Source organism: Anarhichas minor, unplaced genomic scaffold (assembly GCF_050575085.1).
Source record: "Anarhichas minor isolate MPS153535 unplaced genomic scaffold, ASM5057508v1 ptg000073l, whole genome shotgun sequence".
In the NCBI taxonomy this organism is placed as follows: domain Eukaryota; kingdom Metazoa; phylum Chordata; class Actinopteri; order Perciformes; family Anarhichadidae; genus Anarhichas; species Anarhichas minor.
Window position 1 is genome coordinate 4,189,676 of NW_027466519.1, and position 12,474 is coordinate 4,202,149.

General features: G+C 44.1%; 1 protein-coding gene across 3 annotated transcripts; it reads left to right on the forward strand.

Moving 5' to 3' along the window:
- Positions 1 to 290: 290 nt before the first annotated feature.
- Positions 291 to 12,274, forward strand: man1b1a (mannosidase, alpha, class 1B, member 1a). 3 transcript variants are annotated; one of them, XM_076079637.1, is made up of 14 exons: positions 291 to 655; positions 1,800 to 1,937; positions 4,826 to 4,934; positions 5,526 to 5,743; positions 6,044 to 6,189; positions 6,953 to 7,071; positions 7,606 to 7,797; positions 8,422 to 8,570; positions 8,874 to 9,062; positions 9,507 to 9,697; positions 10,209 to 10,329; positions 10,649 to 10,843; positions 11,724 to 11,855; positions 11,937 to 12,274. In XM_076079637.1, the coding sequence occupies exons 2-14, from the start codon at positions 1,836 to 1,838 to the stop codon at positions 12,144 to 12,146; spliced, it is 2,073 nt and encodes a 690-aa protein (XP_075935752.1). In that variant the 5' UTR covers positions 291 to 655; positions 1,800 to 1,835; the 3' UTR covers positions 12,147 to 12,274. The 3 variants fall into 3 exon arrangements, with proteins under 3 accessions (XP_075935752.1, XP_075935751.1, XP_075935753.1); XM_076079636.1 differs by having other exon boundaries at positions 291 to 552; XM_076079638.1 differs by having other exon boundaries at positions 582 to 676.
- Positions 12,275 to 12,474: the final 200 nt, after the last annotated feature.

A 12,474-nucleotide genomic window follows, 5' to 3' on the forward strand; every position in this document is an offset into this window, starting at 1 on the left:
TTAAGTGACAGTGTAACCTAGAGTAGCCTATTTCAGTCAGCTGAACATGCTAAATAAGATTTGTCTACAGGCAAGGATGCCAATTAACATGAGAAATAGTTTCCAATTCTATTAATATGTACATGGGTGTGAATGGGGCTCGACATATAAGGGTTTATAAAGAGGCTTTTTGAATTAAGTGAAACAAAGTTGTGTTAATATCTCAGCTGTGTACACAGTGGTGAATTGGGGTTGTTAAGGGTTAACGCTCGAGCCGTCACAGCACGTGCACACGTCACATGTCAACTCTCTTCCGCATCTGTCTGTATTCACTCGCTAACATTAGCCATGTTCCCCCCCGGTTTCATTTGCTTGACATTTCATGCAACAGTCGGTCGTCGTGCGTGACAGTCGGACGGACGTTTGTGTTGCATGTTGGTTCTTCTGACTGCGGAACACTTTCACTTTCCCTTCAGAAACACGCCGGAAATAACGAACAAGCTAGCCTGTCGTAGCTAGCCAACAGCTTTCAGGAGAATAACGTCGCTGTGAAGCAACCGACCAGGCACAAAGGTGAGGGGGAGGCAGCTCAGAGTGGGACTTTTCTTTTTACTGATTGTGTCGGTGGGTTCAAACAGCATGTCAGTGACGTGTGGAAGGCTGGGAGGAAGCTAAGGTAACACATTAACCAAATAAGGTAACACATTAGCTTACTTAGCTGAAATAGCTGGTTGCTGTTATTGAGTAATGTAAGCTAGTTATTTAGTGTAGCGTTACAGCAGCTATCTTGCCTTTTTGAGTACATGCTTAAAATAATAATTATGTCAGCTGTATTTTAGATGAGAGACGGAACAGCCCATGCTTTATCAATCTCAGAATGATAGTCCATTTCATTCAGTTCAATCATTCTTGCAAAGACTACGTGACCACTTAAAGGGGCGTCACTGTTGTAGTCAGCCCTGTTTCCCGCTAACAATCGACATTTAAGACGTGTCCTAAAAGTCACTCGAGTGCACGTGCAGTACATCAGCACGTAAGCTGTCCATGGTGCTGAAGAGGAGGAGGATGATGATGATGATGATGTATATCTCCTCAGTGTGATGTTAGCCATATTATATATGTCCAAACTACAGAATTTGCAAAGCATGAATAAAATAAATGACACAACAGAGATATGTATACATGTGTGTGTTACATTACAAAAAGCCCAATGCTCAATCAACACTCAGCCCTTCTTTATTTTACATTGTGTATCGTGCTATTAGAGGGGATAATGTTTACATCGTTATTCAAATTTTCCTTAAAAAACAAATTAAAATGATTAAGGTGTGATTTTTGTGGGACTCTGTGCCAAACAAAGATGTTTTCTTAAGTCTGTATAATATAATGTTTGCCTGATAATCTCTGCAGGACAGTAATTCATTTATATTGGTATTTTGACGCACATTTAGTGTATTACGAATATTGCACCTCCTGCGATATGAAAGTTGCAGTGGGTCGTATTGCAATTTCGCTAAAATTTCGAAATGGAGATATCATTAGAGCTATAGGCAACTCGCACACAGTCATCGTTGTGATGGTTGTATGCTGCACATTGTGTCAAGGCAATTGAATAGTCAAAGGATGCAATACACACCGTTTAATGTGTGGAGATGTGAATAACCGATATGATCATGAAGATAGTCATCATGTGATTTTTCTCTCGATCGCTTATTTAACCTTTTCTTTCAGTGCTATGCCCGCATGGACCCTACTTTCATATTTTAATATTAAAGGAAGTGGTCATAGTTAAGCTAACTGTGTTGTTTACTTCTCTGCAGCTTCTATGAGCTGAGTTTGTCTGACCGGATCAGAGGATGTATCCGCCTTCCAGAAAGGACTTCATCTCTCTGACACTCAGTGATTCCCACAACAACACTTACAACAACGGCAAACACCGGAGACAGTCCTGCTGGAGGGTGAGTGGTCTCGTGGTGCGGTGTGCAGATCACGGCTCTAGACGGATTCACCATTTGGACACAGAAGCCCTGTGTCTGATGCAAGATCATGAGCTTATGTTCAACTCATTTGTGAAAGATGCATACCTGCAGGTCCATACACATCACTGCAATACCACAGAGTTATGGTTGATGGCAGTGGTGGAAGACGTGGATAACGTCATTTTATACCATGATACTGTTTGGAGAGAGTTCACTGAATGGTTTAAAGAGTATGAAAATGAGGCGAGTCGTGTGCTTTGGCATTCAGTCACCTGATCTTAAGCTAACTGCACACCGAAGGTGGATTTTGGAGCTTTATGTTAAATAGTTCACCACCATCATCAAAATACCAAATGAAGTGAATACCTTTTTAAATGACTGCAGTAGAGACTTGCAAATACCTTAGAAATCATGATACTTTATATCGATGTAGCAACCTTGTAAATCATCATCGATCTTGTAAAGCTCATTGATTTGCAGTAATATCCATAATGGCCTAATATGATACAACCAGAGATATTATAGGAAGTGCAGCACTTGGTATGAAAACATCTCTGACTGCAGACGTATGTTGTGTCACATGGCCCGGTCCTAGTTGATGGATTGCTTGTTTGCTTCTGTTCACATCCCCCAGATAGAGCATCTCTGTCTTTATGAAATGTATCTTCTTCTTTTTTTGAGACAAATCAATTTTCTAGGTTTCAGTCTTCGGGTTCTGAACCCTCCTTTGTTGTTGAGCAGCCAGAACTTTCAAACTCCTCGGATAAAAGCATCCCTTGAGCACATGATCACTACAACGAGATAAAACAAATTCAGCTCATCTCTGTCTCTCTCCCGTCTCCCCGCACATTTCTCTTTAATCTGGTTTGCTTTGCTTTTAAGTTTCGTACACATCTCACTCCTCCTCATGCCCTCTCACTGTGAGCCTCCTTCGTCTCCTTTTTTGGTTTTGATGCTCAGGTTTTACAGGGATACTGTGTTGCACTTTTCATTTCACGTCTCATACTTTTGTTTGCTGCTCTTTCCTCAGGGGTTGCTGCTTTGTTCACAGGTTTCCGCTTTCATTCTTGTAACACTGGTCTTCTAACCACGCTCATAATGAGACTACCTCAGTCGTTCACTCATTACTTCTGTCTTACTCACACAGACTGTAAAGGAAGTGAAATATGGTCATCTCTAGCTCCATAAATAATGACATGGCGATGGCTAAACTCGAGGCTTGAAAATGGTAGTCCACAATCCAATGGCTGACATATTACACAGTCCATGGTTACTCTGTTTGATCAGCTAACTGGACTTGGATGGGAACGCTTCAAGTGAAGGATTAGAGGTGTATTTTTTTTTTTTACCATGCAATGAGAGATTGCTTTGCTCTGTACAGCTGTCAGTGTTGAGCAACATACGCCAGAAGAGTTATTTACGGTCCTGCAAATGAACTGACATGCGTAGCACACACCGAACACAACGTACAGATGGAAAGAATTCAGGGAACAGCAGCCAGACCGTGCCATGCTGAGGACCAATAGCAATAGGATTGCTGCTTTTCTGGAGAGTTGAAATGTGTAGATGCTGAGAAATAAGACAGTGGTGTGTCATGATACACATCAACAGGTATGAGGGCTTACACAGAAGACGATGACTGGAGGTGTTTTGTTCTGCGTTATAGGCTGCCGGTGTGTGTTCCCTATACTTCTATAATATGTGGTCTAACACGTCTTTTTTTCCCCAACAAATCTGCTTTATTTGAAATGCAGTTGGACCATTCCTCAACATTTAATTGTCAAATTACTTACCACTTGTATTTTCCCCTAAAACAATATTTAGGATCCATCTCTGCATCTGTTTTTAATCCGTAAACTGATATAAAACACAAAGTAGTATTTATAAAAAATAAAATAAAAAGTTTGCAGATACCCTGATCATAAACAAAAAGGCATCTTTAATCATCATTAAAGATGCCCCCCCCCACCCGTAACCTGTGGGTCCTCATATTTGATTCTGGTTTACGGTCCCTGAGAAGACTATTCTCCGCAAATCATGTTCCTCTGAGTGGCTCGTTGGCTCGCTGCTTGTGTCCTCACACAGCAAAAGAAGGACGTCTCCGCATGCTGCACCCCTTTACACACGTCATTGGTTTCCTTCAACATGTCCAAAGAGCTCTTGATCCCTCATTATGTACGGCAGTGTGTGTGATTCTTTCAACAGCCAACCTGCCGAGTGAGCCTCCCTGACTCCAGCTCAGTGCAGATGGAGTCGATAAATAATTGTGTCTTCTTCAGTGTGGAGTATTACCTGGTTGTGTTTATGTACTAAACCATAAAGGCCTGGTTGGTAATGTTTCCTAAACATTTGTAAAAATGCAGCCTTGGACTGAACAGAATATGTTGATGCTGTTATGGTGAGGGAGCCATTGGCGCAGTAAAAGTAAAGCGTCCCCTGAGATGAAGTCGGCTGTGTCTAGTGTAACAATGGCTCAATAGTTTCATGGTATTGCACGGGTGTTAATTAGAGCAGGTAAGAGAGTGGTGCCCCTCTGCCTGTTAGTTGTCTCTCCTGAGAGACTCTGCACTGCCAGGTACAGCTGGTTACTTGGATCATTTATTTATGAGCTGCCACTGGGCTGAAGCCATCAGCTGGAGAGACATGTTGACTTTACTCAGGGTAAGCCAGACCAGAACGGCCATCAGGCTTTTCCCGTTTTCACTCTGCTATTTTCAAAGGACCATAAACAGATTTGTGAGATATTTTAAGAGGGGGGGGGAGGATTTTAGAATCCGCTGACAGACTCTTGTGATTTGACCCCAGAGCTGTTAGACACGAGTCGGTGTAGTCGGCTTCATGTTTGTTTGTTTTTAATCTGCCTACAGAAATGGAAGCAGCTGTCTCGGCTCCAGCGAAGCCTCGTCCTGTTCCTGCTGGCTCTGCTGCTCATATTTGGACTGCTCTCCTATCCCAGCATCACAGAGCAGTGGAGAGGTAAACGATGCAGGACAGCACAACCCTCACACACACACACACACACACACACACACACACACAAAAGAGCTGATGAGTGCGATTGCCTGTGTGTTGCGTTTGGTGGTGATGATGAATTCCAGTGAATTGCTTCAAGGCCACAAGACGCTCCGACAGTTTCTCTCTGTTTAGATTAGTTTTTGTGTTTGTATACACCTGCTTGCTTTTACTGTTTTATAAATCTACCTGCCCTCTATTTGATTTTCACACCACGTCCACACTAAGGCGGATAAATTGCTCTGTTGCCTTTGTGTTTGGGGTTTGCGTTCACACTTAGCTAGCATTTCTTCACACTGGGGAAAGGATGATGTATTCCTGCTGAGACTCGGTCTGAGGCTAAAGGATGATGCATGTATGTATTGTAACTCAGACTCGAGCGAGGGTGTGTGGGAATGGAGTTAGGAAGACAACTTTGTGTGACCAGCTCTGTCTTTTTTAACATTTATTTTCAGATGAAAGCTATATAATAATAATAATAATAATAATAATATAGTCAGCTGGCATAGTGTGGACTTAGTCTTCAGCTTATTTTCTCGTTCATTCTGTGTTCAGGGGGGTCTGACAGGGAGGACTGGCTGGAGCTGAATGACAGAGACGTGAAGGATCTTCCTCCAGGTGTGAAGTCTATATTGGATCAGGCAGAAGGTAAAGCTCTGCCTCCTGTGGCAGAGCCACATGTGCTGCCAGCTGTGGATCCAGATGCGGTTGCAGGTGCTGTGGTGGAGCCCAGAGGACCAAACGTTCCCATTTTGCCGAAACCTCCCATTAAGGTGGGAGTTGTGTTTGTATTATTTCCCATCAGTCAACATCATTTATTAAGTATTCACGCTGAAGTCGGCCGAGACTGTTGCCAGATGTTAATTACAGTCGGACACGTTACACTTACATCAGTGTCATGATTAAAAACAGCTGTACTTGTTTGATGTGTTCTCTTTAATTCAGTGTTGCATGTACGTTTTGAGATGACTTGTACAGCGGTCACTGTTTTGGTCAGCATCGTGCTTTTGTATAGTCCCTCTTGCCCCATTTGGATTAAATATGTAGACTCTTATTATTTTATTTATCCCCAGAATAAGAATTTCCCAAACAAGAGAGGTCCACCGAGCCTGCACAAAGATGGAAATATTTCAGACACAGTCGGCGGGGATAAGGAAGTGCAAGAGGTGGTTCGAGAAGAAGAAGGCGAGGAGGAGGACAAAGAGCAGAAGATTGTCAGGTAATCTGTTTGTTGTGTTTTTTCCCCCAACTGAGCAGAAAGATTTGCAACTCTTTGCCAAAAAATTCAGAAAATGTGCCACCCTTTTATGTGCATGACTAATCAGTGTTAATGGTGAATGTAGTCAATTGAAGCAATACATTCCTCAGTGCGCGTTATATTGACTGAGAAAGCTGTGTTTGCCTGCTCGCCAGGATGCCAGGATGCATTGTGCGCGAGCTTCTGGCGCCTGGAGGGTCCCAGCCAGCCTTCTCCTCGTGCACGGCTAACGCCAGCCTCGGCCTCCCGCCGCTGCATTTCTTTCGGCCGTATACACTGGCTTGAATATATAAGATTGAATATCCGGCCAAAACACAGTAAAGTACAATGCAATGCAATACTGTTTGTTTTTTGCTGCATCTAGAGCACAGCCCCCCCGGCTACCCAGAGGCAGAGACTAGAATACCAAGCTGAAACAGCCTGTAGTGCTTCCTCACCTCCAACTACATCAGTCATGAAGATGGCTTTCTTGTCCGTACAATACAGCACACACTGAGGAATTTACTGCTTCATTCGACTACATTTACCCTCAACACTGATTGGACATCCACATACAATTTGTGACAATTTTTCCCTCCGTATAACTAACATGACATGTTAATATGATATTACTCAGATTAATGGAATCAAGCATTTTCCAGCCGCACCCAGGCCCTGTAGCCTTCGTTGCGGTACATGAATCAGAGAAGCAGTTGTGAGACGGGTTTTCACTTTGGTCTCGCAGCTGGAGGGGAGCAATGATCGAAGCTGACCAGGCCACCGAGCCTCCGCCCTCGGCCAATGAGAGAGAAGCTGCGGCTCCCCCAGCCCCAGCCGACCCTGCTGACACTGTCCCATCGGAAGGTCTGTACTGGATTCAAATTGTTGGCATTTTCCTAAGGATTTTTACACAAAGGGAACATGAGAAATGAAGGTACGTGGTCTTCAACAAACGATTTCCCATTCATATGTTCCTAAAATTCCAGTCCAAAACCCAAAGATTTTCACTTCTTGATGATTTAAAACACAGAAACCATAATATTTCATTGTCATTCCTTATTGTTCGACAGCCTTGTATCATTGAGTTCCTACTCTCTAATTCTATTCTTTCTGAAATTGAGAAAACTTTTACACTTACATTCTTTTCCCCACAAGCATATTCTTTAACACAGCATTGTCCAGGTATATGCTGTTCAAAGCCCTGCTTCTTTTCTTTTTACAGTTATATTTCCAACACGCAGGATGAAACCCTCGCTGTGCTCAAAGCAGCAGTATCGGAGCATGGCACAGAATATTCCTTCTACAGAAAATGAGACGTGCATTGTTGAGAGAGCCTCCTAGAGGAAACAGACTCTTAAGGTTACACTTTCATTTCTTATTCATTCCTTTTGTTTGTAGTTCCGACTGTAGCTGTGGACAGGCTGCAGGCCGTGTGTGATGCCTTCAGACATGCGTGGAAAGGCTATAAGGACTACGCCTGGGGTCACGATGAGCTCAAGCCCATCTCCAGGTCCTTCGGCGAATGGTTCGGCCTGGGTTTGACGCTCATTGATTCTCTGGACACAATGTGGATTCTGGGCCTAAAAGAAGGTATTGTACTGTATGTCAGTCGTCCCCTCTCTCTTGGGGCTTGGTATCATTTGACATGTTTTAAAACCAAACAAAATACAATACTGATATAGAGTCGACGCGTCTGTTTGCATCCACTCGTATCTTTCCATTTTCTACCCTATGTACATACTTGTGCCATCTCTAAAAGATAGATTTACAAACTTTAAAAGGGAACTCCATTGATTGTACACGTGTAAGTCTGTTTACAGGTGTTGGGGAGTACTACTACATATGGGAAGACAAGTTGTATAAAGCCTTTTGTGGCTCCAGAGGGAGCTGCATGAAGTCTGGTACTTTGGTGCTGAAAGTTCATAAAAGCTGATGTCACCAGATCTGTAGCCTGCTCTTTATCTCTGCCACATTAGCCGCTGCACTGGCAGTCAATGTTGCATGTAGGCTCCAAGAAAGAACAACGCAATATCTCCATAGAGTTTTATCCTTTTATCCGACAATGTCAGGAATGTTAAGTTTTCTTTTAAGAATCTGACAAAGCTTCGGTCGGGGCCTGGATCTTTGATCCACCATGATGTTAAATTGCTGTCATTAAAATGTCATTATTTTTTTTTTCCCTCTCTTTCTTGTCCTCCGACTCACTCCACACAGAGTTTGCAGAAGCAAGGGACTGGGTAGAGAAAGAGCTCTCTTTTGACAAGAACGTGGACGTAAATCTTTTTGAGACAACCATCCGTGTGCTGGGGGGCCTGCTGAGTACCTACCATCTGACAGGAGACCAGCTCTTTCTAGATAAAGCTGTGAGTCCGTCCATAACGGGCACTCCTGCTCTCCTGTCTTCTTCTGTTGTCTTGGTTTGCAGGTTCAAATATGAGAATGCAACTCATGTAGCTTCATAGTTAACTATATTGTCGCGTTGACGAGGTTCAGAGTCTCCTCTGCCTCACTTCAGTTCCATTTTAACAGGTGACTTCAGATTTAATGGTGCGGTAATGTTATGTGTGAAGCGGTTGAGTTTTCAAAATGACGCCAATGATTATCAACTCTTATAAGACAGAACATGTGATTTCCCCCATACCTGTGTTTGCTCTCTCCACTTAAAGAAAGATATCGGGTCCCGGTTGATGCCTGCCTTCAAAACTCCCTCAAAGATCCCGTTCTCAGACGTAAACATCGGGAAGGGTACCGCCCACCCCCCTCGATGGACGTCAGACAGCACGCTGGCCGAGGTCACGAGCATTCAGCTGGAATTCAGAGAGCTGAGCCGCCTCACTCAGGACCCACAGTACCAGGTCAGGGTACCAAGAGGGGGAAATGATTGGAGGCAATTCATATAGATTTTAGATGGAGGGCTTCAGTTCAGTTAAAATCAGACTTTAAGTACGGCGTGCAGACACTTGTGTGATTGAAGTAACGAGCATGAGCTCGGATTTGCTTTGAATCCGTCAGGTTGTGAGTTTATGAGTGATTCCACAAACCGGAGGTTTCCCCTGAACGACATTTGAGTCATTTCTGCCCTACCCTCGGCCAGCCCTGTGAGACGTAGCTTTTGATGAGCCCAATTTCATCAAAGTGTGAAATTGCAAATAATTTCCCAATGATAAACTGCAGTATTTTTTAAGCGTATTGGCCCACATACCGGCAGTATGTAAAGTGAGGCTGTTGGGTTCATCATCTCAGGTCGAGACACTAATGGTAGCTCCTTTTTTTTTTTTTTTTTTTTCTTACCTCACCAGGAGGTTGTGAATGAGGTAATGAAGCTGGTCCACAAGCTGCCAGGCAAACATGACGGCCTGGTGCCCATGTTCATCAACACCAACAGCGGCCAGTTCACCCACAAAGGAGTGTTCACGCTGGGTGCCAGAGCAGACAGCTACTATGAATACCTGCTCAAACAGTGGATCCAGGGAGGCAAGACGGAAGACGAGTAATTCACACTTCACTTTCCTCAGTTCATGTTCTGTGATTGTGAGAAAAAAAACACCGGAGTAGTTAGACTGGAACCACAGAGCCGGCACCGACACACGTTTTGAGAATAACATGACCTGACATGACATTCAGTGCACTGTTAGTAGTTAGGCTGCACCAAGTCAGAGCTGGGAAATCATCTGATCCAATGATGTACATTTAAGTGAAATACTATTCTAATCATTAGTTCATATTATGTTATCATCTTACAAGATTCTCTTCATGTTTTCAAATTGATGGGTTTTAAAAATGAGATGGCGTGCACAGTCAAAGCTCTGGTTCTACACGTGAAGAATTTGAGGTAATGGTGTAAATCACTGCATTGCACCACTTTAAGTATGATGTAGTCGACACCAGAATATTGTTCTTGTTTTAAAGATAGTGCTGATGACCACATTCATATTGCACAGCCCTAAACGGAGTCACTAGAGGCTGACTAATGTTTCTCTCACATCCTGTCACATGTCCAGCCTGTTGGAGGACTACCTTCAGGCTGTGGAAGGAGTGAAGAAACACCTCGTGAGACAGACGGGGCCCAGCAAACTGACCTTTGTTGGAGAGTTGTCCCACAGCCGCTTCAACCCAAAAATGGTCAGTGTGAGAAATACTTGGGGTGTCATGGGGTCACGAGACCTTAATTAATCTGGGAGCTGCTAGAAAACTCTAAAGCACATTTGGTAGTGTTGTGTATTATTTAGAAGGACCCCTGATTGTTGTAGCGTAATTCGCACACTGCCAAAACTCAATGCACTCAGAGACGATGACCGCCGTGTTCAATCAATCAGCCTCTGTGCTCTGTACGGTGAATCAGTAGCTGTACAAACTTATGAGCTCGTCTGTCCGTCAGCCAGTCCGATCAATTCCATCTCCCATCAGTCTCGTCCGCCCTCATTGCTCTCTCTCTCTGCAGGACCACCTGGTGTGCTTCCTGCCAGGAACCCTGGCACTTGGGGCCCACAACGGCCTCCCGGGGGACCACATGGATCTGGCTGTGCAGCTGATGGAGACGTGTCACCAGATGTACAGACAGATGGAGACGGGGCTGAGCCCAGAGATCGTGCACTTTAACATGCAGGCCAGCGACGGGCAAGATGTCGTTGTCAAGGTGAGGCTAGTAGCTTAAAGCTGGCGTTTGAGTTATCATGTTATCATTCATATTTTCCTTTTTTATATCTTTGTGTGTGTGTGTAATTTTATTTTAAGATGCAATTAAAACGAGCCAGAATGCGTGCGATCCCTCTGCTGAGTGAGTCGACATGAATCATGGGAGTTGTGTCCATAACCCTCCTAACCTTCCTCAACGCTCATTAACTGCTCCACGTTTATCAGAGCAGCCAGTGTTTTTGTACTTGTCTCCACCGCTGCCTTCATTAACCTCAAATACAAGTGTAAAACATTTTAGGAGCTCATTCTAATTCTAGGATTAAACACTAAGGAAATAAATGTCTACAGGATTTATTCATTTATTTCAAATGAGTAACTCACTTGTTACACTTTGTTCTATAGTTGCATATCCTTGGATGTTTGGATTTCAATACTGTTTACATTTGCGGTTGTTTACAGGCTCTTTTGTGTGGGTAGGGTAAAGCGTAAAGTAAAACAAGAGGAATAGAAATGGTGCCTTGAGTACAGAATCCTCCTGATAAAGATATAAAGGTTGCTCCTGGGCTCCGGGGCCCCGGGGCCTGACTGCTTGTTACTGTGGACTTGTGTTATTCGACAGCAGAAAGATTACATGTAAACTCATGAATTATTTTATTGTGTTATTTATGGATTCTGTTCTATTTACATAAAACATTTGTTGACAAATCCGTAGCGCCTCCATTAATCAGATCCTACGATAAGGCACCTTTTTATGGTTTGCGTTTTAAAATGTGCAAACTCGCGTCGTGCCTTCTCGTTATTTGTGCTTTGAGCAATAACTCATCTCTTCTTCTTTTTCACTTCGTATTCATTTTTCTATTTATTGGCCTTTTCTCCTCCAGCCTGCAGACAGACACAACCTGCTGAGGCCAGAGACGGTAGAGAGTCTGTTCTACATGTACCGGTTCACCAAGGACCCCAAGTACAGAGACTGGGGCTGGGAGATACTGCACAGCTTCAATAACTACACCAAAGTACAGACAAGATCATTAACTATCCTTACCATCACATTTAGTGTCCTTAAACCACCTGACCGAACGCCTCCACTCCTGCAGGTCCCCGGTGGAGGCTACACGTCCATCAACAACGTCCGTGACCCCGTGAACCCGGGGCCCCGGGACAAGATGGAGAGCTTCTTCCTGGGCGAGACGCTGAAGTACCTGTATCTGCTCTTCTCCGACGACGCCGAGCTGCTCAGTCTGGACAAGTACGTCTTTAACACGGAGGCCCACGTCCTCCCCATATGGCCCTCCCCACCCAAGTGATGTCCCCGTGCAGGAGGTGCGTCTAAAGATCCGACCCACAGCGTCAAAGACTGTTATTGCCGCTCGGTCCGGCAATCCTCTTCAGCAGCCGCCCAGGCTCCACTGCTGCTGTTGAGCAGTAAAGCAGACCTGTGCTGTCTACGTTTCCATGTGGAGGGTTTGTTTCATTTTCTTCTTCCCTGTTTTATTTTTCCTAAGGAAAAGGTTTGTGTTAGAGCTGGTCTCTAATGTAAAAAGCTTCTTTTTTTTTTTTTATATCAGCTCTGACTAGCTTCCAACAGGACACAGGAAGGAAGATGGCGGGGGGGGGGGGGGGGGGCTTTATTAC